The sequence below is a fragment of the Gopherus evgoodei genome, chromosome 10, assembly GCF_007399415.2.
Source record: "Gopherus evgoodei ecotype Sinaloan lineage chromosome 10, rGopEvg1_v1.p, whole genome shotgun sequence".
NCBI lineage: Eukaryota > Metazoa > Chordata > Testudines > Testudinidae > Gopherus > Gopherus evgoodei.
The window spans coordinates 69583340-69596567 of record NC_044331.1 but is presented as its reverse complement, the minus strand read 5'-3'; the positions used below and the strand labels follow the sequence as shown (position 1 = coordinate 69596567).

General features: G+C 41.0%; 1 protein-coding gene across 3 annotated transcripts in view; it reads left to right on the top strand.

Moving 5' to 3' along the window:
* Positions 1-13228, top strand: part of DCUN1D3 (defective in cullin neddylation 1 domain containing 3) — a 31871-nt gene that overhangs the window by 9397 nt on the left and 9246 nt on the right. For 2 of the 3 annotated variants that reach the window (XM_030578374.1, XM_030578375.1), the window contains exons 2-3: positions 5258-5332; positions 10704-11236. In XM_030578374.1, coding sequence (XP_030434234.1) covers positions 10806-11236 — 431 coding nt within the window. In that variant the 5' untranslated portion in view covers positions 5258-5332; positions 10704-10805. The remainder of the gene's footprint in view (positions 1-5257; positions 5333-10703; positions 11237-13228) is intronic. The other variant, XM_030578376.1, reaches the window with a different exon arrangement.

Sequence of the window (13228 nt, the reverse complement as noted above, 5' to 3'; positions counted from 1 at the left end):
GTCTCACAGAGAAAGGCACCAGAGCCAAAATTCCCCCCACTCCCAGCCTTGCACCTCAGGAATATACCGTCTTGCACTGCTCAAGATGAGCAATGCAGATTTATTAATTGGTTCACCCCTTCATTAATGGAAAGTGAGTATATACCAGCCTTTGCAAAACCTGAGCAGATTTACCACACATTTCAGGCAAACGCACTGATAAAGATAAATAGTAAAACATTTATTGACTACAAAAGGTAAATTTTAAGTGATAGGCAAAAATTTAATTAGTTATCAAAAGAAATTAAAATACAAGCATGTAGTCTAAACTCTCAACCCTATTAAACTGGGCAACAACTAGACTAAGCAGTTTTTCTCACTCCACTGGATATTGCAGTTCATAGTACACAGATTTCATCCTTGAAATCTGGGCCAGTCCCCTCAGTTGGAGTTTTCAGAGGGTCCTTGTTGTTACTTGCAGTATAGGTGGGTGAAGGAGAAAGGCCCAGCATGTGGTCACTGTGTCTGTTTTATATCCTCAGTCCCATGTGCTTGGGGAGCAAAAGTCCAAGCATGTCTGGGGGCATTGCTGAGTCTCCAGACAAGGTTAAGCAATTCCCCTGGTGTGGTCTGATGCAGGTGAATCATTGACTTGTAGCTCCCTTGCTGGACAATGGTGATGGATAGGTTGTTTGACATCCCGCCTGGGTTTTGGTTACTTTCCTTGCTGTTGCTTCTGGGGAGCTAATATCTGGCTGTTTCCCCAACTTACAGCATGTTTTAGTGACAACCATACAACACAATTCTCATAACTTCCTATGCGTTAATGATATACATAGATGGATAGAGAAATGACTTTCAGCAGATCCTATTCTTCACCCTGATTCCTTATAAGCATGCTTTGTATGTAATATCACAATTATAGACAGATGAGGAATATAGGGGGTTAAAGGGTGCTCCCCCAAGGTACAGAATGTGTCAGTGCTTTTACTCCAGTCTTTTAGATAGAAGTCATATCATGTTTCACTTTGTTCCTCAGTCTGTTTTCTTCAGCTAGCCTTGTTCTAAAATTAACACAACATGATGGGCTGAAACACCTACTTGTAATTTTTTTAGACTGTATTTATTGCAATTTGGAAGCATTTGGCATTTTATACTATTGCTCTTTCCCTTTCATAGTATGCATTTGGATAAAGAACATAGCAGAATAGGTGTCTTCTGTGCGGAGCGCATGGAAGGAAAACTTTCTTTAATGGTACATTCCTAGACGACTTCTTTTGCTAATACAATGTCTAGACATGATCATTTAACAAATTCTTAACTACTTCCCAGCTATTATGGGACTTGTTGCACGGTAGCTATGGATGTTGGAAGACGGTCACAGTTCATGCTACTATGAAGTGTCTGCAATTCTGATTCTTGGCATAGCTAATTGGCCCAAAAAACACTGGCTGCAGCTGTAGAGAGTTTCTAGACCTGCTGTAAACTGGCTTCTAGAAATATAGGATGACATTTCAAAGGTGGGGGTTTTGTCCCCTGATTCCACACTTCCTTTCCCTATCTAGGTCAACTTTAAAATAACTTTTCTTACTTAAATTGAGGATTCCCCTGAGAGAGCTTCACCTCAGCAGATCCTAACAGTTTGTGGGCTTCAAAATTCCAGCTCGCCTGCTGATTGAGCAATGTGGTGTTCAGCTCTTCCATCGCTTGATTACACTATAATTTCGCCCACAAGCAGCAACAGCCAAAATTGTACTCCATCACTTTCATACAGAGCTGGCTGCAAAGACAAACTAGGGAGGCTTGTGTGATCCTAATCACTTTTCTCTTTTAATAGGTCTCATGCACAGGGTGTGTGTGTGTGTGTGTGTGTGTATTAATCTTGCACCCTAAAATAAAATATTTCTGTCTGCAGAAATTTGTGCAACTTTTTCCAGTTTTGATTCATCTGGGTTCACATGCCCTGGGTTTGGACCCAAAACTCAAAGCAAAATTCATCTGACATTAAAATTTTGCTTCATTTTGTTTGGCTTGTATTTGTGCAAAACCAGAACTTGAGTGGTTTCACTCGTATTCATAACATTTCTCGGGGTCACTGAAAGGTTCTTGAACCTCAGCATACCTGATTAGAGCTCCTCAATTACCACAAAACCTGAAAAACCTTTCCTCTTTTCAGGCTTCCTTGTGAAATATTGCACACAGATCTACTTCTGCAGTGGACGGGACTAAGGCCAGTTGTACACAACAAACTTTTTTTAGGCATAGCTATGTCTGGCAGGGATGTGAGGACGTGTGATCCCTGACCCCAATGTAGCTGAGCTGGCAAAAGCCCCTAGTGTAGATGGATTATACTGCCAGTTTAGCTTATTTTGCTTGATGGGAGGAAAGAGGAGGACTGGGGCTGGATATGCTGTGCTGACAAAAGTGCACCTTTGCAAGTATAAGCTTTTTTCCACTGTAGGAGTGCTTTGCCGGTATACTTGTACTGGCAAAGCCTTCCAAGTGGAAACATGGCCCAAATCCATTTCTGTCCGCCTCTATCTGTTTGTATATAAAGCCTGCTGAAGAGGGCAAAAAGAGTATGATCATACTAGTGTTGTTTTCCTTGCAAAGATAACTGTTTCCTTCTCAACTGCAGAAGCTCTTACACCTGGAAGCAAAGTGACTAGAACACTAGTAGTTCTGCCTCTGGCTGCTTTCCATATTAAAATGATCCCTTTCTTGCAGAGATCAAGAGTGCCAAGGTACCAAAATGGGGAAGTATAGGAAGCCAGAAGGAGATGCCCAAAAGTCTTAAAACCACTGCATGATATCCAGCAGAAGGGGAGGAAAAGTGAGGGAAGATATAGTGCTCTTGATGGCTTTTTGCATAATAATTTTTCCACAGAGTACTAAACAACTAAAAAGTTAAGGGCCATCTTCTAAATGGCCTTGGTGAAAAATGTCTGTTGACACCAGTGAGGAAGACGCTATGAACTGACAGTAGCACATAACCACCATAACTTTGTAGCCTTAACCCGTGGACCTAATTAAATTGTAGATTGCCCCCTCACCTCTGATCTTCTGGAGGACCTTTAAATATATACTCGAGTAGCTGGGACTTCCCTAGCTGCTAGCTCAAGCTTATTCTTTATTTTAAATCCCACACATTAGCGTTATGAGGCGTGGTAAGTCTAACCTTACAAGTTTAGCAAACCAGTGGTAAGAACTTCTGTTAAAAAAATACCAGCTTTGAGTCGTTCTGGAACCAACTACCCCTTGATGTTTGGAGCTATTTAGAGATTGACACAAGCACCAGGGTACTTACTATGCAGTTCGAACCTAGCAATTTGCAACACAACTGAATTAAAAATAACTAGGGAAAGGTTGGAGGTGACTCTTTTAACAGATGTTAAAATTGCTGGCATCTGGCACTATATAGTACATATCCATAGGTCAGCCAAGGTGGAAACTACTTCACGATACCCTGGCTTTCACTGGCTAGGCTTGAATTACATCAGTCTTTGGTCTTTCCAGAACTAAATTTACTCTTTGCATTTTGTACTGTAGTTAACTGGAGACATAGATTTGATATTTTCAGGTAAGTATTGAACGGTGTAGCCCTTCCCTGAAAAAGCAGTCTCTTTTTTTCCCCCGTCAAATTGCTTAAAGCAGAGTTTGTCATAAATGTGGAATATATAAAAACTGTTAAAATGTTGTCTCTGTGCTGTTTTTCCGAGAGGGTGGGTAAAAGCACTTCAGTAATTAAATGAATATTTTTCTTTTTCTTTCTTTCCTTATTTTTTTTCTATTTTGAATGAGTAAAAAAAAAACCCTGACAACTTCAGAGATGTTTTTTAGATGCTCCCAGATGCCCAGTTCCTTGAACTCGCACTATTCAAACTATGTTGTTTTGAAGCTGCTTTACCCTGAACTGGTTCTCTTTTTGGTGTGCTTGGAGCAGCATGGGGGTCAAAAGCAGTTCAAGGAAATATGGATTGTCATTCCCCATCCACTCCCTACTGCTTTCCATTGGAAAAGCTCTATGGATATGAGCAAGTCTCCAGCTTGCTTCTTAACAAGCCATTCCAATCTAAACAGCGAGCCAAGAAGTGGCACCTCTCAATCAACTGATTCTGCTCCCTGAATGTACTGAGCCGTATGTGCTTCTTTACTACTCTTATTAATACTGCAGAGTCAATGCAGCTCCAGAACAGTGAGCTGAGATTCTTTTTCTAACTTGTGCGTGAACACAGTTGTTGAGTAGGTTCTGCAGTCAGAACTTCTGCTGCATAAGCTGGAGAGAACCCAGCCTGGTTTTCAGATTTGGGGTTGAATTTGCAGGACTGGGAGTTAAGAAACCCTCAGTTTACCAGGAAACATAGTTATGTCTGCACTGGAGCTGGAGGGTGTAAATTCCAGCTCAGGGAGACATACCTGCACAAGTTTGATCAGAACTAATACGCCAAAAATGGTAGTGCGAGTGTAACTGTGGCAGTGCGACTGGCGGGAGAGGCTAACCACACGCAGTAAGTACCTGGGGTCTTGGACAGGATCTTACTCAGGTCATCGTCTAGTGCCTCCTGCCACTTGTACTGCTGCGGCTTTGCTTGTATTTTTGTGTGTTAACGCTTAACTAGTGTGTGTATGTTGCCTTCAGAGCAATTCACACTTTCCATGTCTAATCTAGACATACCCGGCCCGTGTTTTATCTGGAAGTCCATAAGGCACAATAAACGTGGAACCTTACAATGCTTTTTTTGGGGGCGGTCCCTTTTCAGAGTAGAGCTACACTCAAAGTGGTATTTATTTGGTTCTCCTAGGGATTGGATGTCCCCTTACTCACTACTATTTGCTGGTTGGTGCATATACTAGAGTATGCATTCAAACTTGTCTTGAATGCAAGAAATGAAACACCTTGCTAAAAGTCATAAAAGCGCAGTCTACTGAAATGGCTGTAAGTTGAAACTTCCATTGAGATAAAATATTGTTGCTGTATCCGATACTTTAATTATATTCTGGGTACAAATAACAATGTAGTAGTCTGATGCAAATTGTCTCTGAAACTGAGCTAATGCTGGCTAATATCGCTGTAATCACTTACTAATTGAAAGGCTACCTAGTTTGTAGAAATGTTGCTGTTACAACAAATAGATTTCAGTTGTGTAAAAAAAAATTGCAAATTCATCAGGTGTTCTCATGTATAGTAGTAGTTGGTTGTATTTTTAAAGGTGCATTTTACAGTTATTGCAGTCTGCTTTTAAAGTGTAAAGATTTCTGAGTAGTCCTCTTGTTTTAGAGCATTCCACGTGGAGACCTGGAAGTCTGAAGGAAACTTAAAAAAAGAAATGATCCCCCATGGATTTGAGATTATGTAAGTATTAAACTTTCTGTGACCCTTAATAGACATTTGAGAAGGTAAAACTGCTATTAGAGCAGCCTGATCATTCTTCTCTGAGTAAGATAACTAGAGTTGACATCTGTAAAGTTTCCAAGGTGGAAACCTTGGAGGAATAGGAGGAAAAGTGAAAGAACCTGAAGAGGTAATGCCATCTTACATGTATCTTAAGAAATTCTACGCATTCTGGAGCCTCTGAACAGAGCTGGAACATCCAGGCTACGCCCAATAGTCTCTCCTCAGCCTCTGCCCCTCTGGATACTATATTGTCATGCCATACATCCAGGATTCTGTAGGAGTCTGGATTAATTTCTGTTGGAAACTTTATGGATTTGCTGGGAGATGCTGAGACAGTGAGGAAATCCTGCAGAACTTCAGCCATGCTGTCACCATGGAGTGTACTCCCTGGGTTACGATGGAAAGGGGTATAACAATTAGTGTGGCTGAACTTCCATTTGTAGTGGGAATCCCTAAACTTTTTGTTTCTTTCATGCAACAAAGGGAGATCTGTTTTGGGTTCCCCCAACACCTCCTGCCTGTCCTATTGCTCTCCTTTGAATTTTGTAAGTTTTTAAATTTAAATTTAAAAAATTCTGGTGCTATTTTTCTTCTATAAACTGTATGCTATTTGTTGCTCAGGACTTCATTATTCTTCAGGTGTTAATGGATTCTTGTCTCACTCTTGGTTCCATTATATTAGTGGTTGCAGTTAAACTTAAGGCATTGCCTAACAAACCCCCAAACTTGCTGGCTTTTTGCCCTTCTTATGGAATGTTCCCATTTCTTTGACTTCAAAAATAATTGCTATGAAGGAGTCAGTTCATCAGTTTTATTCCCTTCAGTTACTTTCTTACCCACTTTTTCCCCCAGTTAATTTCTTACCCACTGTTTAAAATTAATGGCTGTATTAATAAGATCTTCCTAATGGTTTCTACCTCTTTAATTTTATTTCATGGGTAATATTGAGGTCTGCAAATCTTATTCTTAGTGGTGGGCTTTTACTTATGAGTAGTGACTACCAGCTGCTGGGTTCTCAGTTGCTTCCTTCTGGTTGGAAAAAGTAGATTCACAATGGTGCTCTGGATTCTCCACTTTCTGGTTCATGAGCCTGTCTTCCACGTAACATAGACATCTCTGGATGATTCATTCTTAGCTGTAAATTATTGCTCAACAGCTGGCTGAGTAGTCAAAACCCTGCAGGCATACAGTATTCTGTGGCTTTGATTTCCTCAGATTTTGGTCCCAGATTATTCTCTAGTAGCAGTAGTCTATCACTAGTGGTACCTACAGCTTTTTCCTCTAGTTTTTTATCATTATTTACTTGTCCTGATGTTTTTATCAAATTGCAACTCATTTATAAATATGTTTAGTGTATATTTTTTTACTCTGCCTTTTATGTACCCATTCATATTAACATTCCAACAGAATCATCTCCTCAAGTTTCATATGTGCTTGCTTGGTCATACTAGATGAGCTAAATCACTTTGAGATCATGTTGCTTATTTCTTATGCTCATTTTATAAACAGAAGCAATTTTCTTCTGATCCCCCCACTAAAGTCTGAACTCTCACCATAGCTCCTGACGCTGCGATTGGATTTCTTCTGCCCCATCTCTCCCAATCAGAAATATTATTTCCCAAGTGCACAATTTTTCTTGTCTCCATCCCATTCTGGTGCATCTCGCACTTCTGAAACACGAGTGGAATGGGAAGCAAAAAAGACTAGCAAGCAAGTGGAGTGGATCCAGCAGTGTGAGAACAGCATTCCCCCACTGAAGCAACACTGGAAAACAACCAGAAAGTTGCAGAACAAGATATGTGGAGAAATTGATTGTGGAGGTAGCTGGACACTTTTTTTTTTTTTTTTTTAAAGCTGGTTTTGCTATTTTTGGAGCAAGAGTACTTCAAAAGAATTGGAATGTTGCCTCAGGTTTCCTATACTACAAGAGAAGTGAGGAATTACAACAGTGGTACTTTAAATTTCTTCTGATGTCTGTAGGTAGGATTATGTTTTGGAACAGCTACTCAGTAGAGGGAAGGGAGATGTTCCACTACCGGACAAATAGCTGACACTGTCTGGGCTCTGCTGGTGTGGGTGTTGTGCTATTATTAGTAAAGCACTGCTAACAGACAGCTAGTCTCATAATAAAAGACAGATGGATTGGAATAGAGGAAAATCCTTTCTGAAGAGGAGAGGTGCGTGGGTAAGCGCTTATTTGAAACAATAGACTTGGTTAATTTGCACAATATAGGTTAATCTAAAACTAACTTCCGACAGCATTTTCTGAAACTACCATGACGATAACATCTTCTCACCTACGGCGTCTGTTGATAACATTAACTGACTGAGACCTTCATGCTATGTAATATAATCACTTTCATTAGGAAGAGTAATAATGAGATCAACATTGTTGTATTGTAAAAAATGGCATGACCAGACTTAAAAATATCAGAAATCTTTTTCTGTGGTGAAACCAATCGTTACTTAGGAAGCAGGAGAACAAAAATCACACGTACAGCTTTATTATGTAAATCACAATCATGCAATGTGAACTTTCATCTCTTCTTTCTAGATACATAGGAACATAAGAATTTCCATATTGGATCAGATCAGTGACCCATCCAGTATCCTGCCTCTGGCTTGGGCCACTACCTGCACTAGTAGGCAGTTATGGGATATCCTACCCAGAGGGAAAATGTTCCTAACTCCCAAGAGCTAGAGGTTGTCTTACATCCATATGCATGATGGTTTATACCCTGCCAAAAGCCTACTGTTATAAAAAATATTTGCTGTAACGCTGGATTTTCATTTTCCTCAGTTTCTCTTGCATGCTTTACTTAAAACCAAAAGCACAATCTGTGGTAGCTACATTATTCAGTTACCTAAGTACTGCATAATACTTCTGGAAAGTGATAGAGCTGTTAGCCATCCATTCACAAGTCAATTGGGATTCAGACGCCGATCAATTTAAGTAAATCCGGGAGGGAGTTGCTATCCTGGAATTTGCATTCAATATAGTAGTGTTCCATTTAAAATTGATTGACTTTCAGTAGAGTGAAATTACTCTGATGCAAACTACTGGGGAAAGTGGCAAAGTGGACCTGCAGGCAGATGGGAACAATGGAACCAGACAGATTACTGTTATAGCTCTTTGACAATTAAATACGCAATGTCAAGTAGCATTTGGCTTTTTAAACAAGCTGCCCTTTATAATAATGGGGGAAAAATAAAAACGACTAAGCGAACCCTTAAAAATATGAACTAATATAGATAGCATTGTTAAATCAGAGCTAGTCTTTACAAACATTAAATGGATACTTGCCCCCATATACAAACGGTATGTAAACGATGCAGATTACCTAAAAGATGTCAAGGATTTGGAATGTTGGAAACTACAGGATGCCTGCTCCTTGTCATGTCCGGTATCTAAGAAGTCTCTTCCATCTCTACAGTCTAGCAAACTGAATGGGATAATGAGGGGAAAAAATTGTTTTTAGAGGGGGAAAAAGAGCCGTAATGGGTGAGTCACAGTTATTGTGTGAACTGTGAAATTAACAGCCTTACCAACCACCATCGGAACAAATGGTCAAAGCAAGATAAACATATATGAATTTATTGCTTGTGGGATGAGAGAAAATATATTGATTAAATTGCTGTTGCTTATCTGAGGACTCAAAATGACCTCTTCTGTTGAATTAGTTTTCTGGAGTTTATAGTCATTCCCTATTAAAGACTCCTCTAGAGGAAGAGGATCTATTCTAAGGGTATGTCTCTATTGCATTGGGGGGACAGGATGTGTGTGATTGATTGCAGCACATGTAGACATACCCCAGCTAGCTTTAATCTAGTTAGTGCTGGTACCTAGAACAACGAAGCTGCAGCAGCACAGGCTTCTGTACAGGCTGTGCAAGCCTGCCTGATACGCTGGGTACGTATTTGGGTGGCTAGCAAGCACTGCTGTTTGTGCACCACTGCTGTTGGTACCAGTGCTAGCTAGACACAAGCTAGCTCCAGTAACTAATGTGCTGCAGTCACACCTCTGATTGCAGGGTAAACATACCCTGAGTTTTTGAAGCAATCTGTTAGTGGTAACTGGCAATTGCCTTACAATTCCAGATCCAAGTCCTGAAGCACTTACAGCCTGAACAAAGGGCAGGAAGGAATAACACTTCTTTCTCTATTTGCCTTTTTTATATTTTATCTTGGTTACTTACTCTTCCTTTTCTCATCTCTCACTGGTTCCATGTTGTGGAAGTAAAGTAACAGGGAAGCTGTAATGAAAAGGCACTAAAAGTCCAGTTTCTCATTGGAGGCTGGTGCTTAATTGATAGAGGCAAGATACAAGCCAATAGTTATGACTGGTGGACTGGAGGAGGAGAAATAAGGTCTACAATTCTGTACTTTGAGTTACTCTGATTTTCCTAAATGTTTAAGCCCTAAAACTGCTGCCCCATGGCATGATAGTTGTCATTGGATTTCTTTTAGTTTGAATCTGAATCTTTTTGCGTAGGTAAAATACGCGCTATAAAAAGTTATAACTTTCATAATTTGATTAGAATGAAATGGCTACGAAAGAAATTATGGTTTTTGGTTTAAATTTATAAACTAAAATTGAGAGTATTAACTCCTTAGTATGTGTGTGAAACTTTCATTGGAAAATCCCCCTGCAGTCCCTCATACTCCTTCTCTCCCAAGGGACTGGGATAGGTACTTGAAACCATGAATAGCCCTTCTATTAAATACGTATTATACTCTTCCAGGAAAGATGCGTGTCCCCTTTTAACCACCTTCCCCCTCTGTAAACATGCAGCATGCATACCTACACGACAACAAAAAATTAGAGTTCAGATGTTGGTCAGAAACTGACCAAAGCCAACAAAAAGCCAAAGTTAATGCTGGGGTTTCCGACAGAACGTAGTGTCCTTGGCTTAGGTTGCTTTGTTTCACAGTCGTGTATTCTATATGTTAAATGTATCATGTTTTTTTAAATGATTTCCTCTAAAATATTTCTGGGTTGGAGTAGTCTGTCTTGATGAATTCTGCATATGAATCAACCTCTTTGTAACCTATGTTACAGTAAGAATTTTAGGAATTTCCTTTATTAGGACCCGTTAGTATACTGCAGCTGCTGAGTGAGCTGCATTGATTTCTAGGTAAAGCAACGGACCTTAGTTGAAATTGCCTGTATTTATGGCATACACTAACTTTCTGTACATTATTCCTCTTCAATAAGCAAAGCTTAAACTCCTGAAGTTAGTCTCTTGTTTATTCTTCTGTGAATGTTACTTAACTACTTAATATGGTCTCCGTGGGGAAACAGTGATTTGATTTTAAACCTTATTTCCAGGTTAGTCGACTCCCGCTGATGGCATGTTGAAGTTCATTGAACAGCAGCTGAGGGGGCGTCTGATCAGAAGGGGACTGCTCTAAAAGCTGGGCTTGCAACAACATGGGCCAGTGTGTCACTAAGTGCAAGAATCCTTCTTCCACCCTTGGCAGCAAAAATGGAGATAGAGAATCTAGCAGCAAGTCTCATGGCAAAAGAAGTGCAGTTCACAAAGAAGAACATACCTCGGTATGTGCGAAATCCTCTGGTGACATTCTTGTCAATGGGACAAAGAAAACAGATACTGCTTTAGATTCTAGTCAGCCTCCAGCTTTCTCTGGGGATGCAAAGAAAGAGCCTGTTTCTGGCACAGAGGAATCTTCAGTTCAAAGGATTGGGGAATTATTTAGGAGATACAAGGATGAACGAGAAGATGCCATACTAGAAGAAGGCATGGAACGTTTTTGTAATGACCTCTGTGTTGACCCCACTGAATTTAAAGTGCTAGTCTTGGCTTGGAAATTCCAGGCAGCTACCATGTGCAAATTTACAAGGTTAGTTCCTACAGCACTTGTAAATATTTTATATGTTCAAATATGTTTATCTTCTATATGCTGGTGAGAAGCCCTGTTAAGTTTGCATGCTTATTCCTTTTTCATATAATTTGATTGAACTTAAGCAAAAAAAAATTAGTTATGAAAGGAAACGCCATTCATTTTCTGCAACACCTCAGTCTTCTGTGCTTGAAGGCACACTTCAGAAATTATACTGCCTATGGTCAAAAGTGTATTAGAAATCTCTAAACTTCAGTATAACATTGACATATCACCCTCAGTCTTATCCTCTTGAGTACCAACTCAATAGTAATGTTAGATCCTGCTGAAACTGATTTCTACTTTAATGCAAATAAGAGAAATGTAACGTAAAGTTAGCTACTAACATCTGTGTAATCCATTGCACTTAATTACTTTCCATTACCATTCTGATAAAACAGCATACTAAGTAAATTCATCTCCTGTACAAGGTTACCAGGCTGCCAGTGTTGTACGTGGCATTTGTGCATTCTAGGAACTCGAGGCCAAAATGTTTTTACATTTTTGTATAGTGTCTTTCACGCTTTTCAGCAGCAATGCTTTTAAACACTATATATTTACAGCACCACTGAAATGTAGCTTTCTCTGAGGTGGAGGGTGGCAACCAGTTGCCTTTTAGCACATTTCACAGTATTGGGGAGAAGGGTAACTTCCCTCAAGGACACTGGTGCAAACTCCTACTTATACTCCTGAGGGAATTCTGTGCCAATAAAAAATTTCTGTGCACAATATTTTAAAATTCTGCAAATTTTATTTGTCAGTAAAATGTGGAGGCTGGCTGCGCAGAGGTAGAAGATCACCCTGCAGTTTCCTCCCTCCTTCCCCCCGGAAACAGACTCGGCAGTGAGGCTGCATCCAAACCTGATGCAGCGCAAGGGCCAGGCTTGCCCCAGCAACACCCTGGGGCCATGCCTCTCTGCACTCTCTGAAATGGGGGAGCTCAGCAGGGGGGTCTGGGTGTGGGGGAGTCTAGATGCGTGGGGTTGGGCTGATGGGCGACCTTTCCCCCCATGCCTTAAGAGCAATGGGGGCAGGGTGCAGAGCCGGGAAAGATTTCTGGGGGTGGGTCTGATCTGGCCCTGGCCACTCTATGCAGGGGAAGTGTGCTTTTCCCCACACTCCTCAGCCCAGCCAGGAGCAGCAGGTGAGTCCAGTGCAGGGTAGGAGCCACTAGCTGGGGCGTCTCCAGCCCCAGGTGGGGCTGGGGGAGCTTGGCAGGGGCATTTTGGGTGTGTGTATGGGATTCTGAGAATGAAGGGGGTGAGGCTCAGTGGGGAGGGGTCTAGGTATGGGGGTGGGGTCTGGTTATAAGGAGTCTGGATGCATGGGGGTTGGGTGGACATGGGATGGGTCTGACCGGCACAGGCTAGGGCATCCCCCGCTCCCTCCACCCTTTGATTTACTTCTGCGCTGGCTGCTCTGGGCACCCAAAACCATGCACCAGCGCTGCTTGTGGGGGGGGGGGGGGGCATGACTGCTCTTGCAGCTTTCCTTTGCTTAGGGAAAAAGTCATTTTTCTGCGGGGAAGCAAAGAAATCTGCGGATTATGTGAATTCTGTGCCGACGCAGTGGTGCAGAATTTCCCCACAAGTATACTTAACAAAAAACAAACCAACCAAAATCCTGAGTTTTTCAATGCCCAGTCAGAGAAGACAGATCTTCTCTTCCGAATATTTAGATATGTAGTAGCTTTAATCAAATAGCTAGTGCTCATAATTTCAAAAGATTTAAGTAAAACTAATTGCATAGCACACTAATGGGTAGCCTCACATTAAATGCTGGAGTCTCCAGGATTATTGCACTTTGTCCTAGGAAATTATAGTGCCCAATAACTTCTTTGTTTTTGTGTGGTTGCTTCATGACTACTAGCCATGTCCGCTGGGAAATAAAGGAGTTGGTATATCAAGTCTTGAGCATGGTACTGCACAACTATTAGGCTGGCTCCATTCAGCG